Below are 20,036 nucleotides of genomic sequence, written 5' to 3' on the forward strand. Positions count from 1 at the left end.
TAGAAGTCAGATATTAAAGATTTACTGAGCAATTAGTTATCGTGTTGAAATAGACGAAATACATTTGAGTAAGATGCTTCCTCCCTCCCATAATCACCATTATGCTAGAGAAAGAAAACTTTGCCTGGTTTGATGTATTAACATGTATTTACATTTCAAAGTTATTAACAATGGTCGGAGGACACAAATTGACTAAACAACAACAAATGTATACAATTTTATCGTAGAGGTCGTTATTATAATAATCGTTTTTCTTCGATATGGCTGACATAGGAGCCAAATCTGAGCAAATATTGAATTTTTGTCGAAGGACCGAAATAAGTCTTTCCACATGAATTCTCAAGTTAGCAGTTTCTCTTGTGTGCTCAACGTCCGTCGGGGCCAATTGTTTAACATTTTTGACAAAGCAAGGCATACGTAGAGAAGCCCCGGTCTTTTTGATTTCTTCTTCAACAAGAAATCCCTTGTCGGCCAACACGAGATTATTTTTTTTAAGAAAGTTAAGGAAACCACTTTTAAGGGTAATCTCTTTATCGCTAGCTCTACCCCCAAATGCTGGCGATATGAAAATGATTGCGCCTGACATGCTTATGCCAATTAAAAATTTGATGGTAACATGGTGTTTATAGGTGGACCAAGCCTGTGCTAGTGCACGCAAAACTGATGATCTCTCAATGAAAAGTTCGAAACAGTCGACAACAACTGTAATTTTATCCTTTAAATGACTTCGAAAATAGCTCGGGGTGTTTATAATCAAATATTGATCATCAGGCCAGAAAATTAACTTAGAACCGAAAAACTTTTTGTATAAAATGTATATGCATCGATGGAAATAGTTTGAGGCCGTGCTTACTTGAATTTCGAATCTGTAAGCTAGGTCCGTAAAGAGAAGATTGAGTCGAAGCTTCATCAACGTTAAAACAAACATTTGAAAAGGAGACAGTTTCGCATTTCCATGCTCTGGCAAAAACGGCTCAACCCACTTAAATAAATGATTTAACAACTTCCAAGTAGGCAGCCCAGTGTAAAACAAAGTCTTTTTATCGTTACCTCGGAAGTAGTCGTAATCCAATTTCAAATTTGAGATCTGCAACAGCATCTTTTCTCTGTCTTGAACTAAACCTTGATATTGCTGGAACAGATAACTTATATCGGTCATTGTCAGTTCAGTCTGGATCTCCATTGGAAAAAAAAATTTCTGTTCGATAATTTCAATTCTTTTTCTTTTCTTTTCAGGCACAGGCACAAGTGAGTTCAGAGTATTCGCTCCCACTGGTGACTTGGCATTTGATTGGCTGCTGTTTAGAGTTAATGTAAGTGTGCCCGGGGCTACGTCATATGTTGAGAGCAGATGTGAAACCGATTTTTCGGGTAGACTCGACGACATGGTCTCTTGACCATTAGATGTAGTGTTGTTCTGTAAATTTAAATTTAGATCACGATAATTGATAAATCGTTTTTTAGTATTTTGTAAATTACCAGGCGAGGTTTCCCATTACGACTTTTGGAAGCAAGGTAGTACTTCCAAACATTTTGGTTCTTTGCATAGCGTCCCAAATTTTGATTGGGAGCCCAATCAACATTTAAGTAATCTTCCTTTTTCGCGGGTTTTTCTGTAACAGTAGAATAAATTGTAAGAAAATAAGTAAATTGTAGATGTTTAACCTTTCACAGACGACAAGCTTATAATTTTTGTAACTACAAAGTTTTATGAGATCGATGCGAAATCTTTTACTTCATTTCATTTTATAACGTCACATTCGTTAGAGCTTTGTGTTTATTTTTGTCGTCGTTATCGACAACAGATGAAAAGGCGCCCGTAAAAGGTTAAGAACATCAGATTCCTTAAATACTTTAAAATTATTTATAGATTTGGTTTAAAAGAATTGAAACTTTTGAAATTAATAAACAACAACACAGAAAATCGTGGTTTCTCTTCTCGAATAAAATGTTTTCTCACTGAACTGATCACTGATCTAAACAGCACATCGACCTAGAAATCTCTGATTTCTCTCTTTTCGATGTTCAGATCTGTAATGAATAAAACTGCTAAATACATCACATATCAATTAGGGGATCATTCAAAAAGTATGTCACGCTTGCGAAAGAAATGCAAGATATGGATAAAAATGTAACAGAAAGAGATGCGAATAGTCGTCACGCGTGACCTACTTCATGAATGATACCTAGACAAATCTCTACCCGAGCAGAAGGAAAAGTCATGCCGGTAAACACATCATATGTAAATAGAAATTATTTTGAATTAGACAGAATGGATTAATTTCTCTGCATTAGCTTGTAATTAGCTTGTATTTTTAAAATTTCTTTTCAATGTTAAAAATAATTGAATATCAAAGAATATCTGCAAGTCACTGTGCTGTTCATGATCCCAAACTTAATTGAAATACTTTTATGGTATAATTGTAAGGGTCTTAATACATTACTTTGAATAAAATGATCAGAGCAAATTCTGATTTTACTGAGATTGATCTCTTTTTCTTCCAATATCTTCAACCAAAGACGCCAGCGTTCTGAATTTTCTTCATTTCGATGAGGGATCCGAAAAAGACTTTGTTTCTTTGAATCATAGGTCTTGCAAATGTAGCATTTCAGAACCATTTTCTAGAAGACACTTTTATTTTACACATTCTGTCTTTACTTTAGGTATGTTGAATATGGCACGAAACAAGTTAAGTTACTATGAAAGTCTAAATGAAGAAATGAAAGCGAGATATGATGTGAAAATGGAACAGTGTGGTGGAAACGATCCATTTACAATAAAAGAAAAGGCCCTATCGGTAGATCGGTCGAATTTTCCCGAAATAACGTTGTTAGATATCGGGAATTACATGATCCATTCGATAAGTACTTTCACAAAACGTTCAATTAAGGCCTACAAGAGCTTGGACGGCTACAAGTTTTTTGAATCCGGCTATGTTTTGTCCCTTGGAGCCCGGAAAATCGATAATACCGCTATTTTAGTCGGTAAAGTAAGATAATCAGACTTCTTCGGTTATTAACTCCTTTTTATTAATATAGAATATTACCAGGTACGACATTCTCAAAGAATGAATGATCCCCCTCACAAAGTTTGGGTGCTTGCAAAAATGGATGGAGAAATTATATGTGCGCATTGTACATGCATAGCTGGTCTTTCAGAAACATGCAGTCACGTTGGAGCTATTTGCTTCGCCGTTATGAATTTATCAGAAGCAACAGATACCGTAATCTAATTAACCTTAAAAATATGTTGGTAAATTTCACAAATTTATTCATCAGACGTCAGTAACAGACATGCTATGCAAATGGAATGTTCCAAAGTTTAAGGATGTATCCATGAGTTCAGTTCGAGATATTCAATGGACTTCGGCAGAACTAATCGAGCCTAGTTCTTCACCACAAGATAAAGAACCGACGTTTCGTGCTCATTGTAATTCATTGACCCCATTTATGGATGAAGAAGTAATCAGTTTCCTAGATCTCATTCAATCAGATGGCCAAGAATCGGCATTGAGAACACTTATGTATCCTAACGAAATTCGTCGAGCATCGAATTTAAAAGATGACTTTTTCCTAGCGAGTATCTACAATTCGCAAAACGAGAATAAGTCTCTTGACGAATTAATTTTGATGGGAAAGCAGAAACAACTCCAAGTGTCCAAAGAAGAATCTAAGGAAATTGCTTCGTTAACTGTACGTAAAGATAAGTCAAAGTTTTGGCTAGCCCTAAGACGAGGACGTATAACCGGTTGTACTTTTAAAGATTGCTGCGTAACAAACGTTGTAGCACCATCGATTGCAACTCTCAATCGAATCATCAATCCCATTAAAAATTTGGATCAAATCACCAGCATCAAATATCACCAGAAAAATAAAAAAAAAGCATTGAACGTTTATCTGACCCAAGTATATGATGAAAACCATGAAAATTTCATTTACAAGGAAAGTGGTTTAATCATTAACGGTGATTTTCCATACTTTGCTGTGTCGTCCGACGGGCTATTATCTTGTAGCTGCCATGGAAACGGTTGCATCGAAATTAAATGCTTCAAAGTACTTGAGTTCTGTCATAATTTTGATGTATTGACACGGAAGCCGAAAAATATTTTAAACAAGGTCAATGATAATTTTGCAATTGAACGAGATCATGAGTTGTTCTATAAGATACAAATGCAGATTCACCTCTCCGAAGTCGATTATTGCGACTTGGTAATATGGTCCCCTCTTAATACTTTAATTTTACGGGTTGATGCAGACACTGAATTTTGGAACAAGTCAAAAGGGAAAGCACTTAGATTTCATCAAGAAGTTGTAATGCCAGAACTTTTAGGAAAAATTTTCACTGAACACCGCAAAGGTTCGTTTGCATCAAAAAGATATTTTCTTCAATAAAATAAACATTTTACACCTAGAATCGGGACACCTACATGAGAACACACAAGTTGAGAATGTTGACAATGATAATGCCACAGAACGTCAACAGCTTATTGGGATCGAGATCGAGATGAACAATCTTGATGATGTTGATGATGAAAGCCTCGAAGAATGTCATCGGCTCATTGGACTCGAGATCGATCTTTTAGATTCGCATGAAGACCTTCAATTTTAATTTAAACGTAAAATCTCATTTCAAACTTTCATCTCTTCATTTATTTAGCAAAAAAAATGATCTACACATTATAACAATATCAGCTGCTATATCCAATTTATCATTTAACAAGAATATTAGTGTGTCATAAATGTCTACCTCTATGGTTGTCACAGTGCCTGTTGAGCTAGGTTTTTGGGCGTATAACTTTACTCCGTCATATTTTCTTACCACTGAAACATGTACAGATAATTTCGCTTTTTCTCAATATGTCGTTGATTGTAATTACAGATTTCGAAAGTTTTTTCGGCTATTCTAGATTTGTTTCGCCTAACGAATTATATTAATCGAATAATGATCCAGTGAATGTTTTATCGTTTGGGCTTATAGCACAAATTTTCTTTCTTCCGGTTTTTACTTTATTATCTTACTTCGCAAGTTTCCATGCTTAAAATTTATCTCAAGATGATTTTCGAATTCGAATATACCAAAGCAATACAGCATTTGAAATAAGGATTGAAAGTAGGTCTCATACTTGTATTGTGATTCACAGGACCGTGGAATACGAGACAATAACGAGTTCTGTTCAAGGGACAGTCATTTAGTTCATAGAAATTACTAGAAATGTTCACCGAAGTCGGTGAGCCCTGGCCTGATTTTTCACCAAGCCAACGACGATTGTAAGGGAGTGGAATTTACTAAAAAATATCCCAATTCGAGGTAGGAAGCTGTAATGCAAATAAAAGCTATCGAATGTTTTGATCATGTTATGAAGATATTAGGCCCGTAACACTTGCAATTTTCGTTTTTGGCGGAGGGCAGCTTTAAAATCTTGTACAACACACACTGTGCTACCTCTGTCATAATAATTAACAAATCTTTTATTTGAATATTGTGGAATTACGAAGATTACGATTAACTATATCTAGTTATGTCTGGAGTCTAGAATACACTACCGTTATCGCACTATCTCGAATACTAACCTTTAACGCTGACAAACACACACAAGGAACAATTGTAAACGGAACAGAAACAGCAAATCTTTGATGGACGGTCAACACAGAAACACCTGTACAAATAAACTTGAATAGCATATTTTGGATTAGATAAGGAGGAGGAAGAGAGTCAGATAAGATAGATTTTGATACTTACACTGGCACACTGGAACTGGGATGAAGTGGACGCTGAACTCTTACAAAAACTCTTATCGACTGAACTGGACTGAACTAAGAGGTGCTGCAAAGTTGTTCATGATATAATGAATTAGGGAGGAGGAAGAGGGTTAGTATACATTGAAGTCTCATACTTACACTGACAAAATGGACTGGCATACAACTGGTTAACGATAGTTAAAATCTGTTTAAAGGAAGATTAGAAATACTTAGGCTACTTCAGAGGAAGTAGTTTTCTTGCGATCTTTATAAGTTTGTAAGTTTCAATCATCACCGGAAAGACTTCAAACAAAGTAAATTACACCGATCTAACCTTAAAAGTAGTCGATAAACGTTTTTATTTTAATTGAAGAATTTCGCTGATATTATTAAAAAAACACTCACAATATCTTTCACGTTGCCACTTAACTTCCTAAGATTACTAATCGCTAAGTTTTGCAAAAATATTTTTAATTTTTGTTTTTTATTATAATGAACGTTGTCGCCGGTAACAAAATTTATTTCAAAATGAACTTTCAGTGCTGGTAGACTGTCAAGTGTCAAGTTCCAAAAACGACTATTACCATATACTGGTACTAACGCACTGCAAGCATAGTTGTCAGCTGCAGAAAGTACTCTATTTTACATGAAAATGTTTTTACAATGCTTTACGTCAGTATGTTTGTATGGTACCACTCATGCTTGAAGTGCGTTGGTCGAACAAACTTTGTTCAATACCATTGACTGTTATGACGAGGAAATCTTCTTTTGTTCGACATTACGAGAAATGTCAAATGAAGAAGAAATTCTATTGTGAAAATTCTGAAAGAATAGGTTAAGACACTTACGAAGGCGGGCGGGAAACACAAATTTACATGCTACATGCGTCGAAAATCGTACTTTTCATGTTTCAAGCACTTTTTTCGACGCCCTCAGCATGTAAAATCCATTACATAACTCGGGATAAAAATGGAAAGTCTCGTTTTCGTGTGTTTATTGACCTCGGCTTCGCTTCGGATCAACAAAATTCACACGAAAACTACTTTTCATCTTTTTATCCCTAGTCATGTAATAATAATTATGTACCTGCTGCAATATAACGAGCATTACACTTCTGTACATAACACGAACGAGCGTAGCGAGTGTGTTGTTATGTACAGAAGTGTAATGAGAGTGTATTGCAGTAGGTACATAAGCGAAACCACGAAATAGTACTGATGACATTTAAATAATACTTCCTTAAAAGAACTGGTGGCAGAGTGGTTTAGATGACAGACTTGCGATTTGTTTTAATACCGTAACTATATGCATGTCGCAAAAAAATTTCAATCTGATTTTCGGCATTTGGAGTTTTCTATTCTTTTGCTTACTAGATTGGTTTTTAACAAATACATACACAAAGACTCTCTTCTGGCTTATATACTTCAAAGTGAACTAGACTGCTGTGCTCACAACACTACACAATAACGTTCGCTCATGTTAGAGATGTAGTTAGATCAGTGGATTGATCGTTGCTTTCCACGCAGAGAATGGGTGTTCGATTCTCGCTGGGGTCACTGTTTTTTTTTTAATAAGTAAGAGAAACGCAGAGTAAAATGAAACTCCCTAGAAGGTATAATAAACATTTAGCTCCCTAGCCGCCAGTTCGCCTACTATTAAGGTACGATTTAGAGACATTTACAGAGACATTTAATGTATGAAATATCTCCGCGTATGTGATAAAATACTATTTGACAATTTAGATATACTTTGTATGAAAAGAAAACTTAAAAAAAAATTATTTTCACCGAGGGGGAAACAACACGAACGAATGGTGGGACAGTGTTAGGCAAATAATGAACGAATAAAGGCGAATAATGATCGAACGAAGGCGAATAATGGGCGAATGGCCGAACGGTGGGACAAGATTTTCCATTGTTGTTTCCCCCTCGCATTTCTAAATTCACCCAATCTGCAATGAGTGTGCTTCAGAAAACTTGTCTAAATTGTCAAAATTTGTGTTCGTGATCAAATCAGAAGTGTCTTATTATAACCTGTTCTTTCAGAACCTTGCTATTTTGTATGAAATGGTTTTTTTAATAGTGTTTTGGTAAGTATCCTATTCAGAGTAGTTCAGTAATTTCGAAATATACTCCAATGTTATCAGACGAATATTTTTAGCCCCGTACGAAGTACAAAGGGGCTTATAGGATTACGATGCCGTATGTAATTGATGGAATTCGAAGCAGACGGTAAGGGCAAAAGCTACTAGGGCCCTATGTGTATTTTACATAGAACTCGAGTAAATTTCATTCGTTTTTCGTAATTTTTGTTTCATTTGGAAGGTAATCAAAGGCCGAATAGAATGTTGTTGAAAAAAAAAAGTAAATTTGGATGCTCGGACTAAGGCCAGTACTAGGGCCCTATGTGTATTTTACATAGAACTCGAGTAAATTTCATTCGTTTTTTGTAATTTTTGTTTGATTTGGAAGGTAATCAAAGGCCGAATAGAATGTTGTTGAAAAAAAAAAAAAAATTGGGGCCTTAGACTAAGGCCACCACTAGCGCCCTATGTGTATTTTACATAGAATTCGAGTAAATTTCATTCGTTTTTCGTAATTTTTGTTTCATTTGGAAGGTAATCGAAAGCCGAATAGAAAGTTGTTGAAAAAAAAATTGGGTCCTTGGACTAAGCCGCTACTAGGGCCCTATGTGTATTTCACATATAACTCGAGTAAATTTCATCCGTTTTTCGTAATTTTTGTTTCATTTGGAAGGTAATCGAAAGCCGAATAGAAAGTTGTTGAAAAAAAAATTGGGTCCTTGGACTAAGCCGCTACTAGGGCCCTATGTGTATTTCACATATAACTCGAGTAAATTTCATCCGTTTTTCGTAATTTTTGTTTCATTTGGAAGGTAATCAAAGGTCGAATAGAATGTAGTTGAAAAAAAATTTAAATTTGCGTCCTCGGACTGAGGCCGATACTAGGCCCTTCAAAAAAATAAAATTTTAGGGCGATTTGAAATTTTTGTTTCATTTGAAAGGAACGTCGTACGGGGCTTCGTAATTGCGCTATGCGCAATTTGTAAGATGTACACATTACATAATAATTTTACTTTTACTACATTAACCGGCGCAATAGGCTTACGGTCAAAGTAGGGTGACAGACGCACTAGGGTCACATACGCAATAGATATACGGGTTTGTACGGGGCTCAGTCGCAGCAAACGCTCCGACTGTTCTGATGGCTCGTTTTTTTTGCAAAATAGTATACCAATTCAATGAATTAAACACTAAAATAAATTTGATTTAAATTCAAAGTTCATTCATCACTTATTGACTTAAAAACGGAAATAAATTAAAAATTCAAAAGAAATCCGCAACACTAACAAATCAGAAAATCAAAAAGGTCAAATGTGACATAACATCGCTATATGTACGTTTATATTAAAAAAAAAAAAAAAACTTTGTGTAAAATCTTTTGTTAAATAGCAGGTAAAAATGGTCCTAAAATTTAATTTCACTTTTTCTTATGTTTTACTAGGGGTAAACCATTATGATTCGTAAAGCACGTAAGGCAATTTCGTAAACTTTTGACATTTCTCCACTAAATTTTATGTCAAGAGACTGTACAAGATCGAGGCGAACTGATCGACACACTCACGAACTTTACGAACCATAATGGTTTTTCCCCATTATCAGAACATGCAACGAATGTCAATGTCATGTCTCGCCCAAATGAACTAGATGGAACCAGTACATGGCAATGAAAGTGGATTGTATAGACAGACCATACCTTGTTTTCACTTTCATTGGTACATGGTTCTTGAATCTGACTTGAACTTTTTGTGGAACAAAACTTTTGACCTAAGAAAAAAGTAAAAACTTATGATGAGGTCAGTTTATGAAAATCAGTTCAGTAGAACGGAAGTGTTGACAGTCTATGGAGTCAGCGAACGTCACAGCGCAGCATGCATTTGTGTAACAAAATAGTATGTTACATACCAAGGACCGCTTCGCGTCGCTCCATCCCTGGACGTTTTCACCACCTGGGTCTAAAACACACCTTTTCGATCCGTGGTATGTATACTATTTTTCTTCCTGGAGTACCAAAGTCACATTCCGAACAAAACATAACAACAGATTTGCACGCTGCGATCTCTATACCACATGCAAGATCGTATGCGATATCACAAAATCTCATGCGATATCACAATATCACATGCGAGATGGCATTCGATATAACAAAATATAATGCGAGATCGCATGCGATATCACAAAATCTGATGCGAGATCGCATTTAATATCACATGTGTAGCATTTTCATTTGTTATAGTACATGACACATCTGGGAAAGAATAAAGATAGGATCGAAAATGACATAAGCGGGAATGAAAATTGAGAGAAAAAAGTGTCGGAGAATGTTGCTCTTTCGGTACTAAATTTGGTGAGTGAATGTGACGGTTTTGGTACTTCAGGAAGAAAATTACTTATTCTTGAAAACATTTCAATGCTTTAGGAAACATCGGAAACATCGAGTTGAATATCAATGCAGATTTCGATGTGATATAGGAAGATGATGCTGTAAGAGGGCGTAAGTAAAATTCGATTAAAAACTTCGTGTTAAAAACTGAGTTTTCTTTATTTGAAATGGACTTTGTAATTTTGGCCACCAAACTAATTCTTGGGATACTCATACTTGTTGTAGTCAAAAATAACGAACTCTCCCCATGAGATGTTCAATAAGTAGAGGACCGTTATGCAAGCACAATTTATGAAAACACCGGGTTTGGCCATGTCGATTATGTTCATGTTTGCGGCAGCGAACACGATAGTATTCGGTGGATTGGCTGTGGGAAGCATAAATGCATACTGGGCAGCAATAGCTCCAGGCAGAGACAAATATAATGGATGCAGATCTAATCGCTTCGACTATAGGAGGAAAAATTTAATTTTGAATTTTGAGAAAACATTGCTTACTCTTACCAATGCAATTAAAATCGGCGTCAGAAGACTTACAGCCGCAGTATTCGACATCAACTCCGTTAAAAATGACACGATCAAAACAATTAGAAGAAGCACCACGTACCGAGACAAATTTTGGAGACCATTAAATTGTTCACCGAGCCAAACTGCCAGACCAGATGCATTCGCTGCATCCGATATAGCCAGACCGCCCCCAACAATGAAGATGACATGCCATGGAAAGTGTTCTTGAATGAATGGCCAGCTTAGAATGGCGTCTCCTTTACCAGAACATTCTGAAAGATTTGTGTAATTGAAGGTCTCTTCCGAAACGGTTGAAGTAACACTGTTACTACCTCCCCGAAAGTATTTTATCTCCTTCGGAATGATGAACATCAAAATCAGAATGGCGATTGCGACAGTTGCGTCCCCAATTTTGGGATAGGTGTCCGGGAAAATTGAAATCCATCCAGGTATCACACGTGGATCTCTGAATAGCCACAAAACAACCGCGACCGTAATGAGAACGATCACAACTTTCTCGTGAAAGGATGTTTTGCCTAGCTCATCCAATTTACGACGTAATAATTTGGCAACATTCTGACTGGAATCTTCCAAAATAGCTCCTTGAGTGTCGTTCACTTCAGACCGAACGTTTCTATTCTGTTCGGGACGACCCAAAAATGTGAGACTTAAAATTATCCAAACGAGAAACAAGTTAATGATAGCGATCGGCATACTGAAGGCGATGTACGTAGCAAAGTTAAGATCGGTGTATTTACCATTCTGTCCGACGTTTACTCTGTGAATGTTCGAAGCCGGAATAGTTTTTTAAACTAACGTCCGGCGAATGTTCACACTTACTGCTCGATCAATTCCTTGTATATAAGTGTGGATTGAGATCCAATGAAGGTCGCAGTGCCGCCGATAGTAGCTGCATGACCCACCGCTAGAAAGTACATTTTCTTCAATTTCTTTCGCTGCTCCATCGTCTCCGCTTCATCGAAGCATTCGACTATTCCATTTATGATTGGTACCATCATTGCTGCCACAGCAGTATTTACAACAACAACGCAAGAGATAGACATCGATGTGACTAAGATGCCGAGCAGCAAACGCCTCGGACTGGAACCAATTGCAAGAATAATTTTCAAAGCGATTCGTTTGTGTAGGCCAGAATATTGTATACCCAGAGCTAAACTGATACCTCCGATGAACATCATCGCTGTTTCTCGCATATAGTTGGCGGCTACAGCTCCTGCAGATTTATGACGAATGTGTGCGTGGTCATTGTCAATTTTCGTATACTCAAATCTTATGTTACTGACCTGTGCTCTGAATGCCGAAAAAGGGAAAAAGTGCAACGGGAAGTAAAGCTGTGACTGCCAGTGGCAACAGTTCAAGCATCCAAAACACCGCCATCAGCAAAATTACGTAAGCACATTTGAATTTCTACAATGGTTCGGATTAACTAAACGTGAAATTCTTGCCTCTGCTATATATTGGAATTAGCAACATAATGCTTGATTTCCATTTATCAAAAAAGTACATCGTGTAAAAGACAAAATTGAATTTTTTCAATTTTAGCTTGGTTTACTTGTCAGCTCGCTGTCTCACGGCTCTCATTTGCAGTACTTTTTGTTGAGTGGAAACCATATTTACTTAAGTCCTTTAATTCTACCTTAGGTAAATTGATTCTACCTTACTGCTTATGTACACTACGTACGTAACATTGTACATCAATATTTTGGCATGTGATCGCACTGCCAGTGGTCAAAATTTTGATCTATTGAAATGCTACTTTTGTCTAGCAGAGCTGAAGGTTTGCAGAAAATTTAATTTTAATTGTTGTGTATTTAACAAATGGTAACAAGAATTATCTCTAGGAATTCCACGATTTCTTATAAAAATAAATTTCATAAACTTTGCTCTATAAATGAGCACATCAATTATTGAAGTAATAAAAAAATAGTTTTAATCTTTACGACATACCAAATTTCAAATACGAATGCTGAGCAATAATAGTTATTTATCTGCCTAGAACAATAATTTCCCACTTATCCCTCTAGAGCATAAGTTTTCGTCAGATAAAAAAGTGTATGCACCTCTTGCCAAAATTGTTATCTTGCCTTAATTGTGGTCATTACGGTTCTCGCCTTCGGCTCGACCAGCAATGTCCACACACGTGTGAGACGTGACGTCTCGATAACAATTTTGGCAAGAGATGCATAATGTTATATTACGTGTCTGTGGTGGACTGTAGATTTTGGCAATTTCGCGAGTTGTAGTCCGAACGAAGTGAGGGCGACAAGCGAATGTGCCTAACGTCAACCGTCTACAACGACAAAAGACACGTATACACTTTTCTTTCTGTGTACTTTTGATTCGTTTTGTTCTCCAATTCCATCCAAAAATATGACTGGCAGCAACAGTATGGGTGTGATAATAATAAGGAAAAATCTCCATAGTTTTCTCAGCCAACCCACAGCACTCATTTTCAATTTTCAATCACGTCTTTTCAATTGTTTTTAAATCTTTGTGTTTTAAATCGCGAATACAACCTTTCGACGACACAACCGCACGAAAACTAATTTCTCAATGAAACAATTGACTTTCATGACGAAAAGAATGATATTTTTGGTGTAGTCAAAGCACTTGGTGTAGTTACTTTTTCCTTCGCTCAGATCGAAACAGTGGACGAATTTCTTATCATTATTAAATATTTTGCACCTGTGTCCAACTGTTTATTTTGACGAGTTGGTGATTGTGATCCTAAGTCGAAGGCGCATATCATTTTTTATGTGTCGATGCAAAGATAAACCCAAACTCCCTCTCCGGGCTGATACATAATGTTAGTCATACCACACAGAGACATATAATGGTTATTTATGAAACAAGAATCGTGTGAAGGTATTTTATCGCACACGATGTCTTGTCAACAGGGACTATTTTTGAGAAATCGGAACACTGCAAAATTCTCAAATTTTTCAAAGTTTAAAACATGGTTTAACAATGTAGTTTTATGTGCAGACAGACATAAATGTAACCAGAGAACAGAGAACTCATACAGTCGACAAAGAGCAAGAAGAAGTAATTAAAGCCTTTGATATTCAGTTTTATAGTAGATTATGATACCGGAGAATATTTCACGCGTTATACACTCGTGTATATTACACAAAATACGAGTGCAACGAGTATTTGTGTAATATACAAGAGAGTATTACGCGTGAAATATTCTCCGGTGTCATATTTTCTTTTATTGTATTGCGGAAACGACCAACTTATCGACATATTAATGTAGGCTTATGAACTCTAGGTAATTAATAATGACGTCATATCAATGGAATAATTGAGAGAAATAATGTTCCGTATAATTCTCCGAAAAACAGTGTTTAATGTCGATATATTCACCGCAATGCAATAATAAATATTATGCACGTATGACAAGGCGGTCGAGGCTTGCCGAGACGGCTTGTCATACGTGCATATTCTTTTTTATCGCATAAGCGAAAACGAGACAACAAGATATGCGAATGACACTTTGACAATTTACAGAAGTATAATAGTACTTTATTTCATATGGAGTAGGATCCTCGAGCGACAGCGAGAATCCTAATACATATGAAATACAATGCTTTATTGCATGAGCGAAAACGAGACAACAACATATGACTGTTTTGACAGCAACCTATTAATGTACGAATTAGCGCTCTAGATAAGTAATTTTTCGGGGAATCACACCGCGAATGCAATAATGTTTGTTTACATATCCTAGGTGAATAATTTTTTCGGGGAATCACACCGCGTATGCGATAATATATATTATGCACCTGTTGCCAAGATTGGTGTTTTGACGTGTAGGACATTATTGCCCTAGCCGAAGGCGTGGGTCATAATGCCTACACGTCAAAATAACAGTCTGGCAATAGGTGCATATCATATTTTATCTGTCGAGAACAGATATATCGAGATAAACAAAAACTCCCTAGAGGGATAAGCACGAGATTATCGTTCTAGACAGATAAAAGTATTTATCAAAACTAGCTGTGTAAATCTGTTCCAAAAACGTTTAAAATATTGTTCAGAAGAATTAGAAAATTTTGAGAGATTTAAAGAAATATTTCTCAAATTTCTCAAAGAATTCTCAAAATTCTCAAAAAATTTCTCAAAAATAGTCTCCGTTTGTCAATCTTGGCTTCGCCTCGGGTTGACAATCGACATCTGGACCCTAATAAAGTACTTTGCACTCGATGTTATAATAGTTATTTATGAAACAAGAATCGAGGCGAAGCCGAGGTTGACAAGACATCATGTGCCATAAAATACCAGCATACGATTCGTGTTTCATACAACGTTTTATGCAATTCAGTGAGCCAATTCCGCAAGACTTCAAAACAAACCACAAAAACAAAGTTTTCACAAAAAGAACTTAAACTGAAATTGGCAGCTACTGAAAAACGTATTACAACTGTTGCAAATACAGTTGTTCTAACAGTATTTATAACAGTTGTTATTACATTTGATGAAAATATGATGATGACCGTGTAGATGTATTTTTGGTGCGATAATTTTTTTTCGCACTCATTTCGCGTGCGATAAATTTTTTTTCTAACTGATTTTTGAATGAAATAAAACTGGTTCATATGACTTTGCACACAGGCTGCGTAAGTATCGAATTCGCTCATTGTGCATAAAGTACATTACTATGCTTCGTAGTTTATAAGTAAGAGATATATACTACTACTACTACTACTACTATACGGTGTTTCATCGCAGTAGACAAATAATGTCGACATCAATATTGCTTGCAAATTCGTTATGATGCTAGGACAATTAGTTTTACTCTGGAGTCATGGCAGAGGAAAATATACAAGGCAGTAACATTTCATTTCTGAATGAAACGTCAAATAGGGGACCTAATACACTGAATGATAATGAACTCAAATTATTCGCAAAATCACGACAGAGTAAAATAAACCAGTCAGGAGCGGTTCATTTTCAAAACGTCAAATAAGTACCCCATTACACTACATGAAAATGAAATCAGCGCTCCTGCCTGGTTAACTTTACTCTGTCGTGGCAAAATATAAGGCTAAGACAATTCAGGTCCCTAGTCCAATCAAGCACTCCTGACTGGTTTATTTTACTCTGCCATGCTATTCGCTATTCACTGAAGAAAAAGTGGCTTATTGACGGGAGTTTATGTAAAGACCATGTCAAATCACAAAAATTGTAAATGTTGGAAATAGAGGTAGATGATGCTGTAAGTGTTCGATTCAAAACTAATTGTTTAAAATTTAGTTTCCTTTATTTGAAATGGATTTGCAATTTTGGCCAGCAAATTGACTAATTCTTGGGATACTCATAATTGTTGTAGTCAAAAATAACGAACTCTCCCCATGAGATGTTCAATAAGTAGAGGACCGTTATGCAAGCACAATTTATGAAAACACCGGGTTTGGCCATGTCGATTATGTTCATGTTTGCGGCAGCGAACACGATAGTATTCGGTGGATTGGCTGTGGGAAGCATAAATGCATACTGGGCAGCAATAGCTCCAGGCAGAGACAAATATAATGGATGCAGATCTAATCGCTTCGACTGCAGGAAGAAAAATTTAATTTTGAATTTTGAGAAAACATTGCTTACTCTTACCAAAGCAATTAAAATCGGCGTCAACAGACTCACAGCCGCCGCATTTGACATCAACTCCGTTAAAAATGATATGATCACAACAATTAGCAGAAGCACCACGTACCGCGACAAATTCTCGAGCCCAATAAACTGGTCACCGAGCCAAACTGCCAGACCAGATGCATTCGCTGCATCCGAAATGGCCAGACCGCCTCCAACAATGAAAATGACATGCCATGGAAAGTGTTCTTGAATAAATGGCCAACTGAGGATGGCGTCTAATTTACCAGCAAATTCTGAAAGAAGTCGTGCAATTGAACGTTTCTTCTCTTCCGAAATGATTGAAGTAACACCGTTAGTACCTCCCCGAAAGTATTTTATCTCCTTCGGAATGATGAACATCAAGATCAAAATGGCGATTGCGACAGTTGCGTCCCCAATTTTGGGATAGGTGTCCGGGAAAATTGAAATCCATCCAGGTATCACACGTGGATCTCTGAATAGCCACAAAACAACCGCGACCGTAATGAGAACAATCACAGCTTTCTCGTGGAAGGATGTTTTGCCTAGCTCATCCAATTTACGACGTAATAATTTGGCAACATTCTGACTGGAATCTTCCAAAATTGCTCCTTGAGTGTTGTTCGCATCAGACCGAACGCTTCCATTCCGTTTAGAGGTATCAGGTCGACCCAGAAAAATTAGGCTTAGAATTATCCAAACGATAAACAAGTTAATGATAGCGATCGGCATACTGAAGGCAATGTATGTAGCAAAGTTAAGATCGGTGTATTTACCATCCTGTCCGACGTTTACTCTGTGAATTTTCGAAGCCGAAATAGTTTTGCATTCTTCCCGTTTTGTTCAATTCGCGGAATTTTCACACTTACTGCTCGATCAATTCTTTGTATATAAGTGTGGGTTGGGATCCAATGATGGTCGCAGTGCCACCGATGTTAGCTGCATATCCCACCGCTAGAAAGTACACTTTCTTCAATTTCTTTCGTTGCTCTCTCGTCTCCGTTTCATCGAAGCATTCCACTATTCCATTTATGATTGGTACCATCATTGCTGCCACAGCAGTATTTACAACAACAACGCAAGAGATAGACATCGATGTGACTAAGATGCCGAGCAGCAAACGCCACGGACTGGAACCAATTGCAAGAATAATTTTCAAAGCGATTCGTTTGTGTAGGCCAGAATATTGTATACCCAGAGCTAAACTGATACCTCCGATGAACATCATCGCTGTTTCTCTCATATAATTGGCGGCTACAGCTCCTGCAGATTTATGACGAATGTGTGCGTGGTCATCGTCAATTTTCGTATACTCAAATCTTATGTTTACTGACCTGTGCTCTGAATGCCGAAAAAAGGAAAAAGTACAACGGGAAGTAAAGCTGTGACTGCCAGTGGCAACAGTTCAAGCATCCAAAACACCGCCATCAGCAAAATTACGTAAGCACATTGGAACTTCTACAATGATTTGGATTTATAAAACGATTTAAAGTGGACTTAGTGATATTAGGATAGTGTAAGTCAGTAGGTTTTCCCGACAAAAAATGTCGACTTTACTTGCGGATAAAATCTACAAATCATGACAAAATATTAAGTGAGGTTTGCCTTAATAATTAAGCTCATGACGGAGGACAGATAAGCTTTTTGAAATTGCTTTAAAAATACGCAAGTTATAGAGAAATTTCTTCGCTCAACTAAAACTTGATTAAGAAGTGATGTACACTGTACCATGTAATTTCACATTTCACACAAATGCATTTAGAGTAAAAAGTACGGTATTTGACATAGGCAATATTCTACTACTATGCTAGGTGCGTTGTCTAATTTAATTTTTTTTTAATACGCTGGTCATTATTTTGATCTGTTTCAGCGGTTCCGTATGACAAAACACACCTGATTTGAGAGATTAGAAGAGAAAACAACAGGCTTATCTTTTGTAAACTTATGAAAGATGTACTTGTCTACCGCGTATGACAGTTAAAAAAGTCAAAGGTTTTTTTTTCCTTCGTATTTATAATTACTTATATACTTTTGATTCGTTTTGTTCTTGATCCAAGAAGATGACCGGCAGCAACAGTATGGGTGTGAGAATTATTAAAAAAAATCTCCATAGTTTTCTCAGCCGGCCCAAAGTGCTCATTTTCAATTTTCAATCACGTCTTTTCAATTGTTTTTAAATCTTTTTGTTTTAAATCGCGAATACAACCTCTCGACAACACAATCGAACGAAAACTAATTTCTGAATGGAGCAATTGACTTTCATGACGAAAAGATTGATATTAGGTGTAGTACTTTTGGCTTGTGATTATTTACGATTAATTGCGTTATACAGAGCATATCTCAGTACTTTACTCTCGTTATTCATTTTCTCAGAGAATGAACGTAACGTAATGATTTAATAGATTAACAAACATGTCTGATATGCATAGCTTATTCGTGGAATTAAATTCTTCAAAATTCCATAAAATTCATTAAAAATTCCTGAAGTAAAATTTTGAATTGGTGTCTTCTAGGAATTGAACTTTAACACATTGAAATTAATTGCGGCTTGCCAACTTTCGGCACCCTGGACTTTACTTAAATAGTCGAGGAATGCCTCCAAATAATTTTTTTTAAATCCAAAACTGAATTCTAGATTTTTAGAAATTTATTTGGAGGCATTCCACGACTATTTAAGTAAAGTCCAGGGTGCCGAAAGTTGACAAACCGCAATTATATTGAATGTGTTAACCTGTCACATTCGGCACTCAAATGTTATCGATAACGATGACAAACATAATGACAAGCTCTGGGTGATATGGTCCTTTATATAGTAAAATGCATGTTAAAAAAATTGAAGTACAAGATTTGAAATCAACAGATTGAAAATACTTTGATCGATGGAAGTAATAGACCCGATAATAATACTGGTCATATACTTGCCGTCTGTAACAGGTTAAGATTTAATACGAAAAATGGACTTTGTTTTTTAACTAACTTCGCCTGAAAATAGTCCAGCAAAGGTCGGAGAGTAAAAATGAATTTTTGAGAGGCAAAATTGTAGCTGTCGGTTTGAAAACGGAGACAATGAAAACTGAAAAGTCACTTTTACATGTTATTATTAACGTCGGCTTTGTCTGGGATCAATGAAATTCACACGTAAACTCTAAGTTCCAACTTCGTATTTCCAGATTACATAACTCTCTTCCATCACTAAGGATTAGAAGATCAAAAATAGAGTTTTCGTGTGCATTTATTGATCAGAGGCGTACCATAGATCAATAAACACCCGACAACGACTATTAATTTTTATCCCGAATTATGTAATGGTTTTTGCATTCTGATGGCGTCGAAAGCAGTGCTTTAAACACTATTATTAGTAAATACTATTAAACCGTTGAAAACGTTTTGTTCATTCTCAAAACAATATGCCGAGCACATACACACAGCTGTAAAGTTTCTTGTTTTCGTTTTCATAGTAACTTAGCAATTACATTCAAATCGTCAGCAAATGAATAAATCAAAAGATTCATTATTGACGAGTTCATAACCATGGGGATAAGAATAGTTATTCATATAGCTAGTGATCGCTAGTGATGTAACGTGGCAAGTTAAGTTATGTGTGAATTTTGTTGATCCGAAGACGAGGTCATTAATCACACGAAAATGTTTCACTAACATTTCCCTAAAACACCTCAGTTAAAAATCAGTAACTGTC

At 36.4% G+C, this 20,036-nt stretch overlaps 3 protein-coding genes across 3 annotated transcripts; all 3 read right to left on the reverse strand.

The window, feature by feature from the left end:
• Positions 1-137: 137 nt before the first annotated feature.
• On the reverse strand, positions 138-1,609 carry LOC119072593. Its single transcript, XM_037177848.1, has 2 exons — positions 1,480-1,609; positions 138-1,417 (listed from the first exon to the last, which is right to left on the reverse strand). Exon 2 carries the CDS (start codon positions 1,385-1,387, stop codon positions 149-151), a length of 1,239 nt encoding a protein of 412 aa, XP_037033743.1. The 5' UTR covers positions 1,388-1,417; positions 1,480-1,609; the 3' UTR covers positions 138-148.
• Positions 1,610-10,342: 8,733 nt separating this feature from the next.
• Positions 10,343-13,254, reverse strand: LOC119072997 (solute carrier family 13 member 4-like). The gene is made up of 6 exons (XM_037178322.1): positions 13,063-13,254; positions 12,013-12,136; positions 11,549-11,942; positions 11,041-11,486; positions 10,706-10,980; positions 10,343-10,651 (listed from the first exon to the last, which is right to left on the reverse strand). The coding sequence occupies exons 1-6, from the start codon at positions 13,177-13,179 to the stop codon at positions 10,397-10,399; spliced, it is 1,611 nt and encodes a 536-aa protein (XP_037034217.1). The 5' UTR covers positions 13,180-13,254; the 3' UTR covers positions 10,343-10,396.
• A 2,719-nt stretch (positions 13,255-15,973) lies between these two features.
• On the reverse strand, positions 15,974-18,647 carry LOC119072583 (solute carrier family 13 member 5-like). The gene is made up of 6 exons (XM_037177833.1): positions 18,369-18,647; positions 17,674-17,797; positions 17,209-17,602; positions 16,681-17,135; positions 16,340-16,614; positions 15,974-16,285 (listed from the first exon to the last, which is right to left on the reverse strand). The coding sequence occupies exons 1-6, from the start codon at positions 18,477-18,479 to the stop codon at positions 16,031-16,033; spliced, it is 1,614 nt and encodes a 537-aa protein (XP_037033728.1). The 5' UTR covers positions 18,480-18,647; the 3' UTR covers positions 15,974-16,030.
• Positions 18,648-20,036: the final 1,389 nt, after the last annotated feature.

The sequence above is a fragment of the Bradysia coprophila genome, assembly GCF_014529535.1.
Source record: "Bradysia coprophila strain Holo2 chromosome IV unlocalized genomic scaffold, BU_Bcop_v1 contig_84, whole genome shotgun sequence".
Lineage (NCBI taxonomy): Eukaryota > Metazoa > Arthropoda > Insecta > Diptera > Sciaridae > Bradysia > Bradysia coprophila.

Bases quoted from the DNA above. Each gene is read 5' to 3' on its own strand.
- LOC119072593 (XM_037177848.1), bottom strand. From the start codon at position 1,387: ATGTCGTCGAGTCTACCCGAAAAATCGGTTTCACATCTGCTCTCAACA.
- LOC119072997 (XM_037178322.1), bottom strand. From the start codon at position 13,179: ATGAGTGCTGTGGGTTGGCTGAGAAAACTATGGAGATTTTTCCTTATT. The intron at 12,137-13,062 runs GTACACAGAAAG...GAACCATTGTAG, and splicing joins GAGAACAAAACGAATCAAAA to AAATTCAAATGTGCTTACGT. The intron at 11,943-12,012 runs GTCAGTAACATA...ATAAATCTGCAG, and splicing joins TTTCGGCATTCAGAGCACAG to GAGCTGTAGCCGCCAACTAT.
- LOC119072583 (XM_037177833.1), bottom strand. From the start codon at position 18,479: ATGAGCACTTTGGGCCGGCTGAGAAAACTATGGAGATTTTTTTTAATA. The intron at 17,136-17,208 runs GTAAGTGTGAAA...GAAAATTCACAG, and splicing joins TACAAAGAATTGATCGAGCA to AGTAAACGTCGGACAGGATG. The intron at 16,286-16,339 runs GTAAGAGTAAGC...TTCTTCCTGCAG, and splicing joins CGCCGATTTTAATTGCTTTG to TCGAAGCGATTAGATCTGCA.